Consider the following 19712-nt stretch of genomic DNA (forward strand, 5'->3'; position numbering starts at 1 on the left):
GCAACGATGAAAATGCCGACGTTTAACAAGTTTGTTCGAAACAGTGTTGCACGTCAGCCTATTCAGACTCGGGGTCTCACCCAAGTGATCACCCTCCACTTTCCGTGCATTTACTCTAGAGGCTCAGCAGGACCAGCGTGGGACTCGGGGCCGCGAGACGGAGGGACAGCGACGATCCTGCAGGGACAGCGCCAGCCAGGAAAGGGAGAGACAATGGGGCGAAGGTGGGAGGGATGGGGACGCCCTGAGGGCCCCGACGCCTCGGGACCCGGGCCGAGGCCGCTGCGGAACCAGCACCCCGAAGCCGTGCTTCCGATCTCGCCTGGCACTCACCATAGTCTCAGGAGTTCAGCACGAGGAACAGGTAACGCCTTAAGGGCAAGACACCAGCACCAACACCGACGCCCGGTTACTCTGGCAACAGAGACCTTCCCACTTGTGGACGCCGTGAGCTGCGGCTCCGCTCCTTCGTCCCTAATGGCTGGGAGTGATCTAAGCTCCGCCCACCAGCCGACGGGCCCGCCCCCTGCTGCCGTGGCCCGCTTACCTCTTCCTGAATCGTCACTTCCGTTTACGGTTGACAGATGACCCGGAAGTTCAAGCCTGTATGTGGTTGTGAACCAACTATTCCATAGTTAATTTTTAAATAGACATTTGTCCAGTTTTCACTTACTGAAGCCTTACACCGTACGGTCTGTGACACTTGAGTTTAAGCGCCCCGCAGGGTGTGTTTACCTTTTTCTTTCGGAAACGTCTTCCGGAAACGAAACCCTGAGGAACCAATCGGAAGTGATCGTCAGTGAGCGAGAAGTTGGTCCCTGGCTGGGCGGGTCGGCGCCGAATGGGAAGGGCCGCGCGGAGAAGGTAGCCCGGTGACAGCGAGCCGAAGAGCCTGGGAAGGGAAGCCCCCTGGAGCGGGAAGGGTGAGGCTCTAAGAGGTAAGACCGAGCAGGGGGCGTCGACAGGGGCGAGGTCCAGGTGACAGTTTGGGGTTCAGTCGCTTTGGATGCAGGGAAAAGTTACGTGTTGTTCCAGGGAGGCTCGTTCCGGCGGGCACGGAACTTGGGACGCGACGTCCCGGGACGGGAGACGGTGTCGCTGCCACACCGGCCGCCGCCGTGCCTGCTCCCCGCCCCCACGCACCGCCGCCACCCCCCGCCCTCGGTATTTGGCGGCAGACGCTGCTGTGCTCGCCCCCTGCGCGGTGCGTCTTCCAGCGCCGTGTCCGGGCTGATTGCTCATCCGAAGGGGCTTTGGAGGCCTGTTTTCGGAGCAATAGAAGGAGGGTCTGTGACGGTTGAGGAAGGTGTCGAGCTATAGCGAGTACTCAGAGCGATCGTTTTGGGGATGAAACCAGTTGCCGTGTGGTGTACAGGTCATAATGTATTAATGTGGCACTAGGATCGCCTTCCTTGTCATGTTCTCCAGTGAGTCTCAGTCTATACTGTAGGGCCATGTATACATTGAGCGCATATGCTGTGCCGTTTCAGTTTTATTACCAAGAAACTGTAATGTAAACTGAGTTTTCATGAATATTTTTGTTGCTTGATAAACATCTAAACAGAAGCTCCTCTCTGATATACTTGGTGAACAATTTAGTGTCGATGTCTCCTGAGAAAGTAATTACTCTAATTACTTTAAAATTCCTGTTGCCATATCAGTGATACAAAAGCCCTGGCAGTAGCTTCAGTGCTATTTCTGAACTAAAGTCAGGACACACACCCGCTCCTTTAGAGTACACTGGTGAGGACAGTGAAACAGAAATTTGAAAGTAAACCACCCCTAATTTTTTTTTGAGACATTTGGTAGCCATAACAATATCACCGGTTATAAAAGGGAGGAGGGACACGCCCTTTCTAAATGCATGTTACTGAATACAGAGGCAAGTAGAATATCATACTTAAATTACAGGAACTTGTGAATGTGTTTATATGGTATTCATTTTTTTTTTCACTTTTTACATTTTTAGGTTTTTCAGCAGTGGCCTTGTGGTGCACTTTCACTGGTTAAAAATGACTACTCTTGAGAGTTTAGAAACTAAAGGTAAGTCATCTTCTTTTGATGAGAATTGTTTTCGAAATATGACATTTATGACAATAGGACGAAGGAATGTTTGAGCCAGGTAACTAAATCTCATCGAGCCCTGGGGAATCGTCGGTGTTTCAGATCTCTTCATGTTTGTTTTGTAACGCAGTGCTTACATTTCAGTACTTCAGGTATGTACAACTGAGTGGTAACATTCGGCGGTACTTACTAGATGACTACTACTGTTAAACATTTAGTGTAAAAGCAAGGTTTTACAGCTGTGTTCTCTCGCCACTGGAAGATTAAACAAGGTGGACCAACAACCAGCTGGTATAAAGAGCTCTTTCCTGCTGCAGTGGTGCTAAGGGCTGCTGTGTCAAAGTGTCACAAACTGGTGGCTTTACCAAAAGAAATTTGTATCACAGATCTGGAGGCGAGAAGTCCAAGATCAAGGTGTTGGCAGAGCCGTGCTCCCTCTGAGGGCACCAGGGGAGGCTCTGTTCCAAGCCTCTCTCCTAGTTTCTGGGGGTTTGCTGGCAAATTTGGGGATTCCTTGGCTTGCTCACCCTATCTTCCTTTATGTTCTCATGGCATTCTCCCTGTGTGTGTCTCTGTGCCCCAGTTTCTCCTTTTCATGAGGACGTAAACCCATCCTACTCTGCCATGATCTCATCTTCACTAGTTACGTCTGCAATGAGCTTGTTTCCAAATAAGGTCACATTCTCAGGTATGGAGGGTTAAGACTTGCACATAGGAAGACTTGGAGGGGATACAATTCAACTCGTAACACTTGCTAACTCCAAGAGTTACTTTGTAGTCCTGCCTCCCTTGTCTTCTCTGTAACGTTGCACACTGTTGATCACTCCCACCCTTTGAAATACCATGGTTCCTTGACGTCCATGACATCACTCTCACTTTCAGCCTTCTCTGTAGACCCTCACTGTCCAGTGCTCTAACGGCAGGTGTCTATTTGAGTTTAAATGAATGTTTTTAAAATTAATAATTCAGCTTCTCAGTGCCGCTAGCCACACTTGTGCTCAGTGGCCACATGTGCCTGGTGGCTACTGTTTTAGAAAGTGCAGATACAACATTTCCAGCGTTGTAGACAGTTCTATTGGACATCACGGTTCTAGCTGTAGTTTCTTTTTCATCCTCTTCTTCGGGTTTATCTTTTAAATATTGTTTTTCATCCCTCTTTCTCTCCTACTCTCAGGGCTTTGGTGATTGTGTATTAGAATGACTTCCAAATCTCTATCTCTCTTCCCTTGGATTCGGACGCTTACAGCTGCTGCCCACTGACCGTCTTCACTTAGACATAGGTTACAATCTCAGCATGTTCCAAAATGCACTTCTCCTAATTCAGGTTTTTCTGGGATGGAGTGAGTTCTTGAGGTTGGGGCTGTCAGTGAGAGATAGGAAACTGTTTTCTGGAAGCCAGCTTTGCAGCAGCTGACCTCCAACAGCAAACTCTTTAAAGGGGTCGGCTATGTTTGGGAAGCAAGGACGAGACGATCATGCCAATAAATATGTCATTGAATTTAATTCAGCTATGTGCCTTTCATAATATTAGAATAAGCAAACCACCGACTAAGGAAAGAAATAAACTGGGGATTAATGGGAAATCAGAGCGATTAAATGGTGACTAATGTGAAAGTAGTTAGCATAGTGCTTGGCAAAAAACAAAACCAAATACAATGTTATCATTAGTGATTCAAAATTAATTATTGCAAGTCCTCTGTGAAATGTAATTATTTTTATTTTATTACTTGTTTGTGATGAGTAGTAGAGTTATACCACATTTTCATATAACGTTATTTCATTTGATCTTCATTTTCCAGTAAGGTACATTATTCAGCTATTCGTCCTATTCCTACTTAATATAAAGTTAACTGTCGTTAGTGAACAAAAGGTACTCGTATTACATGGTTGACATTTGTCAGTTGTCTGCACTTCCTGTAACTGCCTCAGAAGAGAAGCAAGATTGGTTCGCAACGACAGAACTTCCTCTCAGCAGATGTTCAAGCAACCTTGTTATTAGAGGGATGTGTCCTTGCTGCTAGAGCAGTTTTTGAAAGGGAAACATGCACTAGATAGGAACGATTAGAAAATTAGAATGTCAATCTAGAACTTTTCTTAGAAGCAATACTAAAATTAAAGGTATTAGTGAAAGTGGACCACATAGAAAAGTCTAAGGCATTTAAGTATTTATAATTCGATGAAATAGTCTAACTTTAATACTAGTTCTGTGGAATAATAGGTATTAGTGAAGAAGTATTCCATGAGCAAATAAATTTGGGAAATGCTGGATTAAAGGAGAGATTATAATCTACAGGACCTCTCAGAGCCCTTAATATACGAATGGACACTGTGAAGCTTAAGTGATACATTGCCCACACTCATTTGATCAGGGGACCCTTGATTCATGGGGCCTGAGACAAAAAACAATGTATGGATTCCACATCGCTAAATATGGGCCTAACTCTTAAGTCCAAGATCTATAACATATTTTTCTAATTTAATAATAACTAACCAAACTTTATTAAATGATGTTGGTGACATGTAAAAGAATATTGATAACATTACCATGTGGCGATCCCTAATTTGCTTACCTGTTTTATAGCTAAATCTGCAGGTGTTCTGAAAAGTTTATTTCAGAACAAACTATAACTGAGTTATTAACTAATGATTTAGTGTAGAGGAAAAAAAATTAAGCCATTTGTAACTGAGTTAGTTATTGGATGTTAAAATGAAATCTTCTAGGGAACGTGTTAACATTGATGAACCTCAGTAAGCAATTACAATTACCAAGCACCATTTCATTAAGCTAATGATACAACGACTGGGAGGCATTCCCTGCCCTGAGAACTCCCAACAGTCTAGTCTGCGAGAAAAATTATTTTAAAATACTCTGCCATTTGCATTATTCTGAAAACATGACGGAATGCAGGAGGGTTAGGTAACTGACTTGCCCAGGGTTACACAGGGTGGCAGTAGGGACTTCAGTTATTTGGACTCAGAGGCTGGTGTTCTTTCTCCTGCACCATCCTGCTGACTTAGAGTGTCTGTCTTCATAGATTTATATGACAGAGTGTCGAATCATATTCTTTTTGCCTTAGTCTCCTAGAGCAGGGCGTGGCACATGACAGCCCTCAGGCCTCCCGAGAACCATGGCAATCAGCTTGATAATAGAGGACACTAACTGAACCCCCCTTGAGCCGTGTATTACCCTGAATTGCAAAAAGAATTCTATTCTTCTCGTTATTTGACCTACATTACAAGAATTTGGATGGTTGGTTCCCTTCAAAGAGTGGAGAAGAACAGGGTTTGGTGTTTTGCTTTACATACTAAGCATTGCTCATAATTGTGGAGCTGGCACCATTGATCATCTTCCCACTTGAGAGAAGGTCATCGCTCATGAATGTGCCCTGGATTGTGCCTGATGCATATGTAATAAAGGTTTCTGTGTGAGTCACAAGGAAAAGTAGAGTTACGAAAGGGAAGTTACTGGGTGAGAAGATGTCCAGCCCTGACACCCACTTGTCTTCTTGCCCCTGTACATTAGCTAGAAGCATAGTTGCTACAGGGAGGGAGTGGCCATGTGAGATACAGTACAACTTCGGTATTCATCAATGCTTGAGTAAGTACAACAGTTTAAATAAAGTTAAGGGTAGATTTAGCTTGAACCAAGTGGGTTGATTGGAATTTTATGGCATAATTTTTGGAAAGAGATTTCTGTTAAATATCCATTAATGGTTCAATCTATAGTTAATTCATAATTCTACATTACTTCTTAACTGCCAGAATATCTTAGTGATAAAATTAAATTTGCATTAGATAGCTAGACAAACTTAAAACCAGAGTTTTAGGACATAGGAACGGGCCTTTATTTTTAAAACAGTACAGTGGAAATTTTCCTTCTCCGTGCTCTGTACTACAGCATGAACTAAGATACCAAACCCTTTATTTCACTTTCTGAGGAATTATTTTGTTCATCTTTTTGAAAATAGAGTCAACTCTAAGGCCCAAGGGATGTTTTAGTTAACACTTACTATATAAATGACAATATCTTTTTTTAATCTAAAATGTTTTTTAAAGTAGTCCATATTAATTATACCCCTATGTCTTTCCACTTGCTGTCTAACTAACATAACTTAGGATTCTGAGTACATTACTATATACATAGGAAAAATTCCCCCCAAAATCTACTAAATGAAAAAATAGTCGTAAAGTCTAGTGATATAACTTTGAATGACTTTAGCATAAAAGAATAAAAGCCAGAATTATGTTTTATGACATTAATTAAGCTTTCTTTCTCCCCTTAGGGTCCAAAGTTTATTAGGGATTTTTTAAAAAAGAATAATAGTAAAAGCAATAAGAGCTAACATTTAATGAGTGCTTACTGTGCCAAACACCATTCTACACACTTTCCATGTATTCTTATTTACTTTGAAGTATTGTATTAAATCATAGGTCCTGAGCATGCAAAAACATAAAACTAACCAAGGACATAAGTAATGGATCTACTGATAAACTGGTAGAGTTATTTTGTGAGGCAGTTTGACAATATAGATCTTCACGGGGCACATTAATTCTATTCCAGGGAGCTGATTCAAAAGAAATAATTCAGAGTTGAGAAAAACCTATAGGTATAAAAGTATTCACTAAAGCGTTATTATAGTGAAAAACTGGAAAGAGTCTAAATATCCAACAATAGAATTATAATTAAAATCTAATAATGCTATATTAACTTGAAGGGATATTATAGTCATTAAAATGCATAATATGAAGACTGAAGCTAAATGGAAAAATATATTATACTTATAAAGTTAATTATGAGTGTAAGTATATAAGAATATTGAAGAAATTTGAAGTAATCAAAAGTTATTTTAGAGTGATGAGAATATAGGTAATTTTTTCTTAATACCTTTGGAAGAAGAAGAAAAATAAGCTTATTAAAATGTAGAAACATACTAAATAAGCCTAAGGAAAATATTCCTGTTAGGTATTTCCTTTGCTGTAAAACAACTTGACAGGTAATTTCTTCATAGCTATTTTCTTAACATTATCCTGAGCAAGCTTACCATTTCCTCTGGTTCTTGGCTGGTAAATTCTATTTCTAGAGCCAGGATCCAGGAACCAAGGTGACAGCAGTCTTTTCTTGAATTTGAAATATTTATACATTATGTTATCCCTCTTTTAATATGGCTTTGTGCTTCAGAAATCCTTAAGAATGGTCTAATTTTAATAAAAGCTTATTATTGCTCTTACCAAACTGATTGCTCTCCTAACTGCATGGGCTACAGCAAAACATGATTAATATTTAATTAATATTAATAATTAACATTTAGTTGATCAAGATGTGGTGCTGATATCTAATAGTAACTGAGACTAAGGACATACTTTAGCTTTAAAAAAAAAAAAACCCAAAAACTAGGAATTCTGTTTCCTGTCTTTGGTTTCGAAGATGTATGTATAAAATATATAACATAATCATATACTCATATACATACGTATCTATGATTTGGCTAGATAGTAATAAATTCACTAACGACTCATCAATAGTCCATGATTGTTTTTAATTAACCTTTCTACAGAAATATTTTTGTGCCACTTACTGCATACTTACTTACTATTATTACCCTATAATACATATTATCTTTCTCTAGGTATTTCCTGTCTCCAAAATTCAGTAGTAAGTTCCTCGAGCATAGAGGTCCCCACTACGTTACGCAATGGCCAGTATTCGGCTCCCAGCAGCACGTTTGTTGGCTGTGACCCCTCGAAGTGTGTCATTAGAACCTTGTTACATATGCTCGTCCTTTACCCTCCCCTTGTTAGCATTCATTTTTTATCAGATATAGAATACTGGGTGCAAGACCCTTTACTAAGAATACAGTGGTAAGCAAGAGACTTATCATCCCTACCCTCATGAACTTACATTGAAGTTAAAACCGGTGCTGAGGTCATTGCAGGGTTTTGTCCAGGTCTGTACCAGTAGTAATGGTGGAGATGGAATTCAAATGCCAGACCTGGCTGGTCCCACTGTTCCTATCGTTTCTGTAACACCATGTTCCTTCCACGTGTTTGGGGCATAATGCCTGCCCCTAGTGTGCTTGTCAGAGTCGTGGGGACAGTGAGGTTAGGCTGCACAAAACCCTTAAAATGAACATTATGGTTCCTGATTAAGTTTCAACCCGAATGTTTGAGGCCATGCCAGAGGCATTCACAGAGTGGCCAGAACAACCGGGAAGATTTAATTTGAAGTGTGGCATTGAAGCTGACTTCTTAGGGGTAACTTAGAATCACAATGAGTGGCAAGAGAAACCACTTAAGAAAATAAGAAGTAGCAGAATAAAGGCGTGATTAGATGCCTAGAAGAAAGAGTATCGAATAGTTTGGTTGGTTAGTTTGCTCAAAGCATTCTTTGAGTTTACAAAACAGAAGAATGTATTTTGAGGTAGATGGTTTCAAACATGCATATATGTAACTGGTACTTATTTTTGTCTTGAGCCAACATAATTGAGTGTCTACAGGGTGCCAGGTGCTTGATTATAGTGTGTTCTGTTCTTTCTTACACAGCCCTGCAGCACAGTTGTTACTGGCATCTCCCGTTTGCAGATTAGGAAACTGAGATTCATGGAGGGTTCAGTTACTTCCCTACGGTCATACTAGCAAGTAGAAGTCAGAACCAAACACCCCGATTCCAAATTGCGCATTTTCTACCAATAGAGAAACCATTTACTTAAGAGAAGCTGGATCCTGTAGGACCTTGTTCATCTTTTTTTGACACAATTGTTTTGAAAGTTACTTTTTACTCCGAACTTCTCCCATTCTTTTTAGTGCCTGTAATCCTGAATAGAGGGTAAAGCATGTCTTGGCATTTTCCTGGCATATCGTTTCAGTGAATAGCTCGTTTCGTTTCCCCTTTTTCAGCCACCCTTACTGCAGCCCCAATCCGGGGAGCAGGAGATGGAATGGAAACTGAGGAACCCCCTAAGTCTGAAGTTACCTCTGGAATCCAACCCGTAAAGCATCACATCCGTCAGAGTCCACGAAAGAAAGCAATTACGTCAGAGAGCCCAGGAGTTCTTCAGCTGGGGAAGATTCTCACTGAGAAAGCAGTGGAAGTTGAAGCTGTAAGAATATTAGTTCCCAAAGCTGCTATAACTCACGTTGTCCCCGACAAAAATGCAAAGGTTAAGTCTCTAGGCCATCATAAAGGAGAATTCCTTGGTCAGTCCGAGGGAGGTGTAGAAGCTAGGAAGGAACGATCAGAGGTGAAGAATGTACTGGAAAAGCTCAAGAACTCTGAAAGGAGGTTACTGCAGGACAAAGAAGGTCTTTCGAACCAGCTCCGAGTACAGACAGAGGTAAGAACCGCCTCAGTAGCTTTAATGAAGACTGCTCTTTACACCGGCCCTTCTAAGCCTGCATGTTGGAAAACTACAATTCCTCTTGGGAAAATAGTTGTCATTCACTATAGCTTGTCATCTAAAGTGCTTCCTCTTAAATTTCACATCCTCTCTCAGGACCTCTGGTAGAACTAGTATACTAGTATGTTGGGAACTTGTCCTCTAAACCAAGTTGAAGGTGGAAGTGTGCGTTGTAAAGGAGGTTACAGTTATAACTTCTAGACCAAACATTGACCAAGTCAGCCTTTGAAATGGACTCGTTAGCAACCCGTTTTAAGGATCTGTAAATTCCAAGTATTTCTGCCTATGTGTGCCCAATACTTGGAATAAAGAGAATGGTGGGCTAAGTATTGGTATCATCATTGTCAATGGAAAACGACGTCTAGTGCTCGACTCTGTCTCCTTATTCTACACCTTAGTGAGCACTGCCTTCCCCTCCTCTTCGTTTCCCTATTAGACTAGACGTTTTGCTAGATGTTAGTCTTTGTGGCACCATGTTAGTGGTTCTTACCCAAATATATTTTAGTGCAGTTTTAAATAACTGATTTCTAAATGTAGAAGAAGTACGTATTTATTTGTAAACATATCGGAAAATACAGAAAACAATGAAAATAATACCACCTATAATCATAGTATCCAGGTATAACTGCATAATTATATATATTGAGTTTATTTTTTGTCTTATAACCCACTTTTTTAGTTATTAATGTTTTTTTATGTCAGGATATTCTATTACAACATCATTATTAATAGCAACTGTTCTTCAATGGCTGCACCATATACCAAAATCTATTGGACATTTATATTTTAATTTTTTGCGTTTTTAATAACAGTGTAAAAAATGTGCCTGTGGGTATCCTGAATAGCTTCCTTTGCTTAAATTCTTAAAAGTGAAAATCCTAGGGCACAAAGAAATTAACTTTTAAATGTTGAATAAGATTTAAAAACACATAAAACATTTTCTTTCATATTTTTTAACAAAATTTAAAATTGGTTTTGTTTTCTAATATTTTACCTTTAAGTGTTGACTGGAAGCAGATTGTAATTTTTATGATAATGTTGGTATTCTTATTATAAGAGGCTCAATTTATAACCACATGGGCTACAAATATAAAGATAGAGATATATGGTTAGTATATGTATATTCTGAAACTTAAATATTTAATATCCCTCTTGGAAGTACACTTTAAGTCATGGAGGTCCAAATCACACGAAAGTTTCTCTTCTGTTCATTTTGCCACAGTGAAGTCACTGAGCTTCACATAAGCTTGTTATTTTGGTCATTTGCCTTCTAGGTCAATCGTGAGTTAAAAAAGTTGCTGGTGGCTTCTGTTGGGGATGACCTTCAGTATCACTTTGAACGTCTAGCCCGTGAGAAAAATCAGCTTATTCTAGAAAACGAAGCCCTAGGTCGAAACACAGCTCAACTTGCCGAGCAGTTGGAGCGCATGTCAATACAGTGTGATGTGTGGCGAAGTAAATTCCTCGCGAGCAGGTATTTCTATTTTCAATAGTATTTCATTTTCCAGTTTTGCTCTGTCAGATTTTTGACCCGTAACACAAGAAAGTAGATTGTAGTGTGAAAAATTCTGACTCAGGTTGTTAATGTACTTCCTGCATTATTCAAGCTGCCAACTCTGCATCTGTGCTGGTCACACAGTCTCCCTAACTGGAGAAGTGGTACCATAAGGACCCTCCCTCATTCCGCAATTCTAGGTTATGACTCGATCGCACAAGTCACTCCTACTCCAGTATTTAATACCAAAACAAAAGTGTAAACTCAGACACCTAGGAAATATTAAAATTACAAAAATCCAAATTATTTTTCCCATCTTCTGTTGGGAGAACTCAAATATCATTGCCACTCCGTAAGATATTATTATTTATCCTTTGTGCTCTGTCCTCATAGTATGTAACTATATAATAGAGTTTCCCAACCCTTTCTCTCCACGCACAAAGAGAAAATGGTACATCTGTGTGGCATACTGGATGAGGCTTCTCTCCAACAGAAGTGGCAACCCCAGGGCTCAAGTCCAGGCCCAGGGACACACTGAGAGTTGGGAACCTTGGCTGTACATTATGATTCTTTGTCTTTTCATCCCCTCCTCCTGCTCCCAGCATTAAGTTACTGGGGAAAAGGGTCTGGGTGTTAGCCATCTGTGTTATGTCCTGGCCTTAGCCAAGTGCTTCACACATAATATGCTTAATGACTGTTGATTTAAATTCAGTCATCTGGAGATTTCTCACAAAATACCAAAGGTTTCCAGACTGTACTTTATGAATTACTGATTGTGGTGAGTAAATTTTCAGGAAAGTGTTTCTTCATGTCTTAATATCTGTGATACTTTCTAGTAACTGACTACTCTCTTAAAGTCCTTAATTTATTTTCTGATTATGCTAGTATTGGATGCTCTTTGGAGAAATAAGGTTACTGTTTATAGTCTTAGAATGAACATTAATTAAGTCTCACTGAACTGCTTCAGAGGCAAGTGATGCATATGTTATACAGGTTATTGCTATATGTAACTTTTTTAACATCCTGATCAAAACTGATAGTAACATACTAAGGACAGTAAAAATTATACTTTTTGATATTTTAGTTGGTGTAATCATTCAATGTCAAAATTGTTTTCATATTAAGGAATTCAGTGGTTGCTATGGTCTGAGACTTTTAATTGTAGTTTTAAGATTTTCAGCTAAATATACTTAAAATTTTGCTTCCGTTCCATCCATAGGGAACCAGTTAAATAAATTTCAGTACATCCAATCAGAAGAAAACACAAACTTTTTTGTTTTTGTTTTTTTTTAAGGGCATGAGATAGCTCTATATGTGCTAATATGAAAAACTCACCAAGGTAAACTATTAGGTGAAAAACAGCAAAGTATAAAAATGTTCGTATTAAATAATCCCTTTTTTGTAAATAAAATGGATACATTTATTTTTAACACATTCTTTTATTTTTAATATGCAAAATTATTTTTTTCTGGAAAAATGTATATGAATCTTGGTTATACGTAAAAGAAGGATGGGATGCCAGACAGGAGGAAAGACTTAGTTTTCCTTTTATAGAAGCCTTTCTATATTATTGTAATATTTTTCTTATAGCAAAGAGGTGATTGGATAGTAGGAAAATAACACATTTTTGTTTTCCTCTAAAATTTTCTGTATTTAACACATTAGTGTTATTTTTTTCAAGATCGAGGTACATTCCAAAAGTCACTATATAAGGAACGTGAAAGAACCTTTTCCTTTTTCATTTTGTAAATGAATATTGTAATCGGATCCCTTTAATGAGTTCTCAGCTCATAAACATTTTGGATGAAACTTTTTAGTGAAGATTTAAAAACAGAAGTAAGTTGACTATGTTAAATCTTCTTTGTAAGCTTTTGAAGGTAACAGTTGCCAAGGTAGTATATTCACTTTTTGTACTGTTGTTGTCAGAGGGTGTACATGTGAGATTTGAATCCCTTCCAGGGTTATGGCGGATGAGCTGACCAACTCCAGAGCGGTTTTGCAGCGTCATCACCGTGAGGCACAGAGCGCAATACAAGATGTCCTGAGTGAACGGGAGCAGCTCCGTCAGGAAATGAGAGCGACCCAGAGGTATGGCGCTTGTCTACACTTTGAACTCTTCTGCTTTCTCCTGCAGTTTTTGTTATGACGACAGTTCTTTCGTGTTTCTACATTTAATAACTTACTGAGCATATACTTCGAGTAGCATTTCAAAACAGATGATCAGGAGAGGGAGGAAGAATTAAAAAATAGAAGATATGCTTCATACCTTCTTCACTGGGCAGAGAATTAGTTATATCTATAATAGAAGAAATCTCTGGATTTAAAAGTCATTTTTGGTCATATTTGTCACCCTTTTGTATAACTTTTGGTAGAAGCCAAAAAGTGTGCCTGTCTTTCCTTTGGAAGGATCTCGTTTTGAGGACCATGCTACAGTATTAGAGCTTATTTTCAAGTCCATATGCTCCAGATCTATCAAAATTGATGGTCTTCCTTAAAAATGCTTTGTACTTTTATATAATTGTTTTATTGCAAATCAAGTCAGTAAGAGCCAAAGAGGAAATCATAGGGGAAACTGAAAGAATGAAAACACAATATATCAAAAAATCAGATTTTCTGTGAGGCAACTAAAGTGGTATTTAGAGGGACATTTGTAACTTTCAATGCTTATTTTAGAAAACAAGAAAGATCTCCTGAGTCATCTAAGCTTCCTCCTTAAGAAACACAAAGAACAAATTGAGCAAAAGGAAAAAACAGGATGAGAGCTGAAATAAATGAAATAGGAAGCCCAATGCTGGTTCTTTGAAAAGATACATTTAAGAAACCTCAGTTTAATCAGGGAAAAAAACAAAAAGATACACAGCATCAATATCAAGAATGAGAAGGAGGGGGGTACACACACCACGGAGTCTGTGGACACAAAAAAGATGACAAGGGGATGTTACGAAAAACTGTGCCAATAAATTCAACAACTTACATGAAATGGACAAATTCCCTAAAAGACACAAACTACCAAAGGGCACTCAAGAACAGATAACTGAATAGGTGTAACCTAGTAACACAATTGTATTTGTAGTTAAAAACCTTCCAGTAAAGGAAACTCCAGGCCTAGATGGGTTTACTGGTGAATACTAGCCAACATCTAAGGAAGAAATAAAACCAAATTTGCAAAAACTCTTCTAGAAAATAGAGGAGTAGGGAACAATTTCCAACTCATTGTGTGAGGCCAGCATTATCTTGATACCAAAACCAGACAGACATTGCAAGAAAACTACAGACCATTATCGCTCATGAACATAGATGCAAAAATCCTGACCAGAGTTTTAGTGAATCAAATCTAACAATGTACAGTCACGCGCTGCATAAAGACATCTTGGTCAGTGGCGGACTTATGGGGGTCCCCTCAGATGACAATGGAGCTGAAACCTAGTGAGGTGGTAGCGAAATGCATCACTCACTGTCTGTGGTGATGCTGGTGAAAACAAACTTACTGCGCCACCAGTTGCATAAAAGCACAGCACATACAATTATGTGCAGTCTATGTGCTTAATAATGATCATAAATGACTGTGTTACTGGTTTATGTGTTTACTACACTTTTTATCATTATTTTAGAGTGTAACCTTTGCATGTATAAAACGTTTGCTGTAAGACAGTGTGCCGTGTTACGTCTCATACGTCTCATATCTCCTGATGGCATTGTTTTCTCTTGTGCTGGATCTAATCTCGTGTTGTTTTGTGCAGTGACCTGCTGTGCAGGCTTGTAGCCCAGGAGCAGCAGGCTCTACCTGGCCTAGGTGTGCAGTAGGCGGTACCACCTAGGCTTGTGCAAGTGACTCTGTGATGTTCACACAATGACAAACACCGAACGACACATTTCTCAGGGGGTACCCTCGTCATTAAATGGCGCATGACTATAAAAAGGTTTATACTTCACATCCAAGTAGGTTTTAGCCCAGGACTTTCAGGTTGATATATCATTCAAAAGTCAATTGGTGTAACTCACCAAAAAAGAAATATCATATGTGACTATCTCAAGACATGCACAAATCAAATCAGTAGTTCTATACTACTAAATGAGTAGTATATTTATAGTATATGTATACTATACTAGTATATTTTATCAATACTGAAATGGGAGAATGAAAAACATCTGAATGAAAAAACTCTGTTGAGTGATTTCCAGATAGTAACCTAATAAATTGGTAAGTGCTTTCTGTAGTCTAACTTATTTTATCAGCCTTTCTGATTCATTGAACTCCGAAAGAAAGAAATGGGAGAAAGATACACGATTTCAGAAATACATTTCTCAAACTTTGTCTGTTCTGCCCTCTGACTGATGTTCAGTGTTCGTGTGTTCCGTGCAGGTTACTGGAGGAGCTCTTGGTCTACCTGCAGTGGGGGAGAGAGAAAACCTGCTACCCCTGCACCCAGCCTCACAGCACAGCAGAACTAGCACTGACAAATCACAGGCTGGCAAAAGCCGTAAATTCTTGTCTTCTGGGAAATGTTGGCACTAATGGTCAAAAAAAGACTCCACCAGCAGTTGAATTCTGCAGCACCCCAGCAGAAAAAATGGCTGAAACGGTAAAATATTGCTTTGTGATCCGTGGGACTTCTGATGCTGTCCTCGTATGGCAGGGTGGCGTGTGCTAATGCAGAGTGCTTGGCACTGGGAGTCAGGCAGGAAGGGGTCTGATTCTCATGCTGATGGGAAAATGATTTCCTCCTCTGAGCTTTGATTTTCTTGAACGTTATTACCCTGTTCTTAAGGAGAAAAATGTAATTGTTTTGAAAGGGCCTGGTTTTTAGCTACTGAATTCATTGGTAATCCTTTTCTTGAGCTCATTTTGATAGACAAACTATGTAGAAGTTTTAATTTAGTAACCATGGGTAGATAATAGATAATAGATTACTTCTAAGAAATTATTTTTTAATATGTGAATGTGCCAAATACTGCAGAATCAGATAGTGCAGACCTGGTACCTACAGTCCTGGGTGAATTCATGTAGGTGACGTGTCAAATACTACGGGCTCATAGTTCTGTGACCACGACCATGTTCGCCTCCATTACACTTCAATATCCAATCCCTGTGTCAGCTTAGTCTTTGTTAGTAAGTAGAACTGCTCTGCTCTTAAGATCTTCAGCTCAGCATCTCTCCGTGATCTGTGATCTCAGCTTCTTTCCTCTCCAGCTCTGATTCCTTCATTCTGATCACCCCCGTTCCTTGATCACATCGTAATTGTTATTCCCTTGGTCCCTACATTTTTCCCTTCATCTCATCAGCTCCCTCCTGGCTTCTCTTCCTGCCATACCTTGCCTACACTCCATTCTTAAGTGCCTTTGTCCCTTGTCCTTCTCTCGGGTAACCTGAAGACTTCAACTGACACAGTGTTTCTGAGCTCAGAAGACCTATGTCGCTGGATAGCTCCATGTTTGTCCCACAGACAGCTGAAAATAGAACTACTACTTCTTTTCTCCTTGGTTTTGCATTTGTATTCTCCCCTGTAGTAAAAAGGAAAAAAGAAAAGTAACCTGCTTGTTCTCCTGTACTCCCTATCTTAGTGAACTATACCTACTACGCAGGGATGTTTTGAGGATTTGATAGAATAATGCAGATAAAGCCCATAGCAGATTCCAGTATAATTTCTCACCCAATGGTAACTATCATTCTTATTATTTCCTTCATCCCCCAATCCTGTTGATTTGACACATTCTATCAGTTCCTTCTAATTTATCCCCTCTCCCAAGTTCAAACACTGACCTCCAGCCTCAACTATTGCCAATGGCCGCCTCATCAATATCCCTGTCTTGCTTTTCACCTGCCTCTAGGCCATCTTCTACTGCCAGAGAGTTATTTCAAAAATGCCAGCCCCCCAAAAAATACCAGTTCATTTATCTTGGTACTCCTGTCACACAGGCCCAGTCTTATTACTGAATCTGAGTTCTTTAATATTGTACAGGATTTTCATAATCTTCACTCCATCTTCCCTTCTCAAGGATCATTTCCCAGGTGTCCCTCCAACAAGCACATTCAACTCACATTCCAGTAGTTAACCACTTTTTATTGCACAGACATGCCACTGCAGCTCACGCCTCTGTACATTGTTTTCCTTCTGCTTCGACTGCCCTTCCAGTACCTTTCTACCTTTAAGAATCAGCCTTTCCTGAATCTCACTGGCAAACCCAGATGTTCCTACCTTCTGGCTTCCATTGTATTTTGTACATACACTTATTACAGCTCTTTAACATGTTAAATTATAATTGTCTGATTCTCCATCTCCCAAACTATAAGCTTTTTAGGGGTGGGGACTGTCTTATGTTTCCTCAAGGGCGGGCATCATCCTTTGCAGATAGTAGGTATTCAGCTATTTACTAAATCAATCAGTACCTAAAACTAAACTCATCATCATCTTTATCCTTTCTGTTCTCCTTTTCTATTCTCTTTCTGGGGAAATCGCGTCACTGCCTTACAGTTGCTGCCAGCAGCATCTGGTATATAAGTGACTGCTCCGTCTTTCTCTCCCTTGGCTTATGGAACCACTGTTTCGCATGGTTCCTTTCAGTGGCAATGCCTACCTCCTTTGAACCATAACCCATGGTTGGGAGAATAGGAACATGAGAAACAGGAACTATGAGGCAGAGGTACCATGTTATCCTCAGCCTTACTTGGAGAATTTTTTTCAACCCAAGAGTTCCTCCTGTTGTGAGTCTCAGAAAAGGAGCCAGAGTAGGGAAAGTCAGAGCAGAAGAATTTGAGAGCACGCTGTCCATCAATAAAACCAAGGGCATTTACTGCATACATCTGACATTACTTTTTACTTTCCTCAGGTTCTACGCATTTTGGACCCGGTTACCTGTACTGAGAACTCACCCGATGATCCATTTTCTGAGTCTTCACCAACTACCCTACTTGCTACAAAGAAAAATATTGGCCGATTCCATCCCTATACTAGATACGAAAACATCACTTTGAATTGCTGCACTCACTGCCAGGGAGAACTCATTGTCCTCTAACACTGGGACATCGGCGGCAGGTCGCAGGCACTGGCTTGTTATCCGAGAGTCTTTATCACTTGGGAGCGGGGGTCTTAAAACGCTAGAAGTAACCTCACTTTCTGTTTAAGTACTCGATATCCCCAAAGGTGTTTCATGTACTAGACTCCACATTACCCTTTCTGAATAAATATCTCAGGGTAAGAATGAAACTGTAGATAGATATATTTAAAGGAGAGAGTGCTTTCCAGGTATTCCATGATGCTTGACCTAAAGGACTCTAAAAGAAAAAAATTGTATACCTTTCTTGTAGACTCTCAGTTACTGTTTATCTTGCTATATATTTTATATGAAATCAAGGACTGGCACACTGTCACCTTGGATCCTATGCAGCCACACCCACTAATTTCCTATTGTCCGCAGTGGGTTTTTTTGCAGTATATCAGCAGAGCTGAGTAGGTGACACAAGGCTGCAAAGCCTAAAATATTTACTGTCTTGCCCTTTGCGGAAAAAGTTTTCTGACCCCTACTCTAAAGTAATAATAGCTGGTGGGGGACTGGGTGAGGGAGTGTCATTTTTCTTTGCAGGCTACAAAGGAGGCTTATGGAAAACTGTAGGTAAAGGGACTAATCTTTTGAAAATAAATGCTATATGTTAGGAAAATTAAAAATATTTTACAGCCATATTAACAAGTGCTTCAGTAAAACATGTTCTCATGTTGGTTTTGTGCGGGGGGTTCCATATTTTGAATGGATGCTACTTGCCATATATAGAACAAACAGATTCTAAATATTGAGCTCATTTTGGCAAATGCAACACAACAGGAATATCTAATTTGATATTTATAAAATATGGTGGAGAAAATAGGATTTTTCTAGAACATTATACAATGTCAAACATGCAATCCATCAATTAATTTATAATGTAATATCTGTTATTATTTATTTATGATGGACAATCACAAGACACCCTTTTACAGGCCTTTAAAAATAGCCACAAATGTTTATACCACAGTACACTGATTAGTTGCAGAAGTGTCTGCCTGTCAATAGAGAAATCTTAAAAACCAAATCTGGTCAAAGAATATATTTTAATGTCAACTTAATGATTTGTTTTTGGTCTGATTTCATCTGCGTGATATTTATAATTTTAAATGGCAATAAATTTCTCTACCTTTTTTATTTTTAATATTGATTTTTTTCCCCCCAGAATAATGTGTTTCACTTCAAGTCTTCATCTAGCTATTACTATTCACAATTGATTCTTCAGCCTTTCCTTTTCACTTAGTATAAAACTTAGAAGAAAACATAGAGGAAATGCTTCATGACATTGGATTTAGCAGTGATTTCTTGGATATGATACCAAAAGCACAGGCAACAAAAACAAACAAAAAATAGATAAATAAAACTTCATCAACATTAAAAACTTTTGTACATCAAAGGACAACGTCAACAGAATAAAAAGGCAGCCCACAGAATAGGAGAAAATATTTACAAATCGTGTATCTAATAAGGATGTAGTGTCCAGAATAAATGAACTACATACAACTTAACCAAAAAATAAACACAATTTAAAAATTGATGAATAACGACATGAATAACATTTCTCCAAAAATGATATACAAATGGGCAATAAGCGCATGGAAAGATGTGTAACATCGCTAATCGTTAGGGAAATGCAAATTGAGTACTCCGCACTCATTAGCATGGCTATTACCAAAAAAGTAAAATTCCAAGGCAAGAATGTGGAAAAACTGGAACCAGTA

The 19712-nt window shown here is 39.4% G+C and overlaps 2 protein-coding genes across 2 annotated transcripts in view; one reads left to right on the plus strand and one right to left on the minus strand.

The window, feature by feature from the left end:
- The window catches only part of NME7 (NME/NM23 family member 7), a 107613-nt gene extending 106371 nt beyond the window's left edge, over positions 1 to 1242 (minus strand). Inside the window, exons 1-3 of the mRNA XM_088801827.1 lie at positions 1024 to 1242; positions 692 to 909; positions 334 to 603 (exon numbers count right to left, since the gene is read on the minus strand). Of these exons, the coding sequence (XP_088657953.1) occupies positions 334 to 603; positions 692 to 909; positions 1024 to 1242 (707 nt within the window). The remainder of the gene's footprint in view (positions 1 to 333; positions 604 to 691; positions 910 to 1023) is intronic.
- Positions 569 to 19128, plus strand: BLZF1 (basic leucine zipper nuclear factor 1). Its single transcript, XM_019747419.3, has 7 exons — positions 569 to 938; positions 1970 to 2043; positions 8959 to 9395; positions 10733 to 10932; positions 12913 to 13041; positions 15317 to 15536; positions 17782 to 19128. Exons 2-7 carry the CDS (start codon positions 2013 to 2015, stop codon positions 17965 to 17967), a joined length of 1203 nt encoding a protein of 400 aa, XP_019602978.3. The 5' UTR covers positions 569 to 938; positions 1970 to 2012; the 3' UTR covers positions 17968 to 19128.
- The last annotated feature ends 584 nt before the right edge of the window (positions 19129 to 19712 follow it).

This window comes from Rhinolophus sinicus, chromosome 11, assembly GCF_057876585.1.
Source record: "Rhinolophus sinicus isolate RSI-liver-muscle chromosome 11, RSI-T2T, whole genome shotgun sequence".
In the NCBI taxonomy this organism is placed as follows: Eukaryota; Metazoa; Chordata; class Mammalia; order Chiroptera; family Rhinolophidae; genus Rhinolophus; species Rhinolophus sinicus.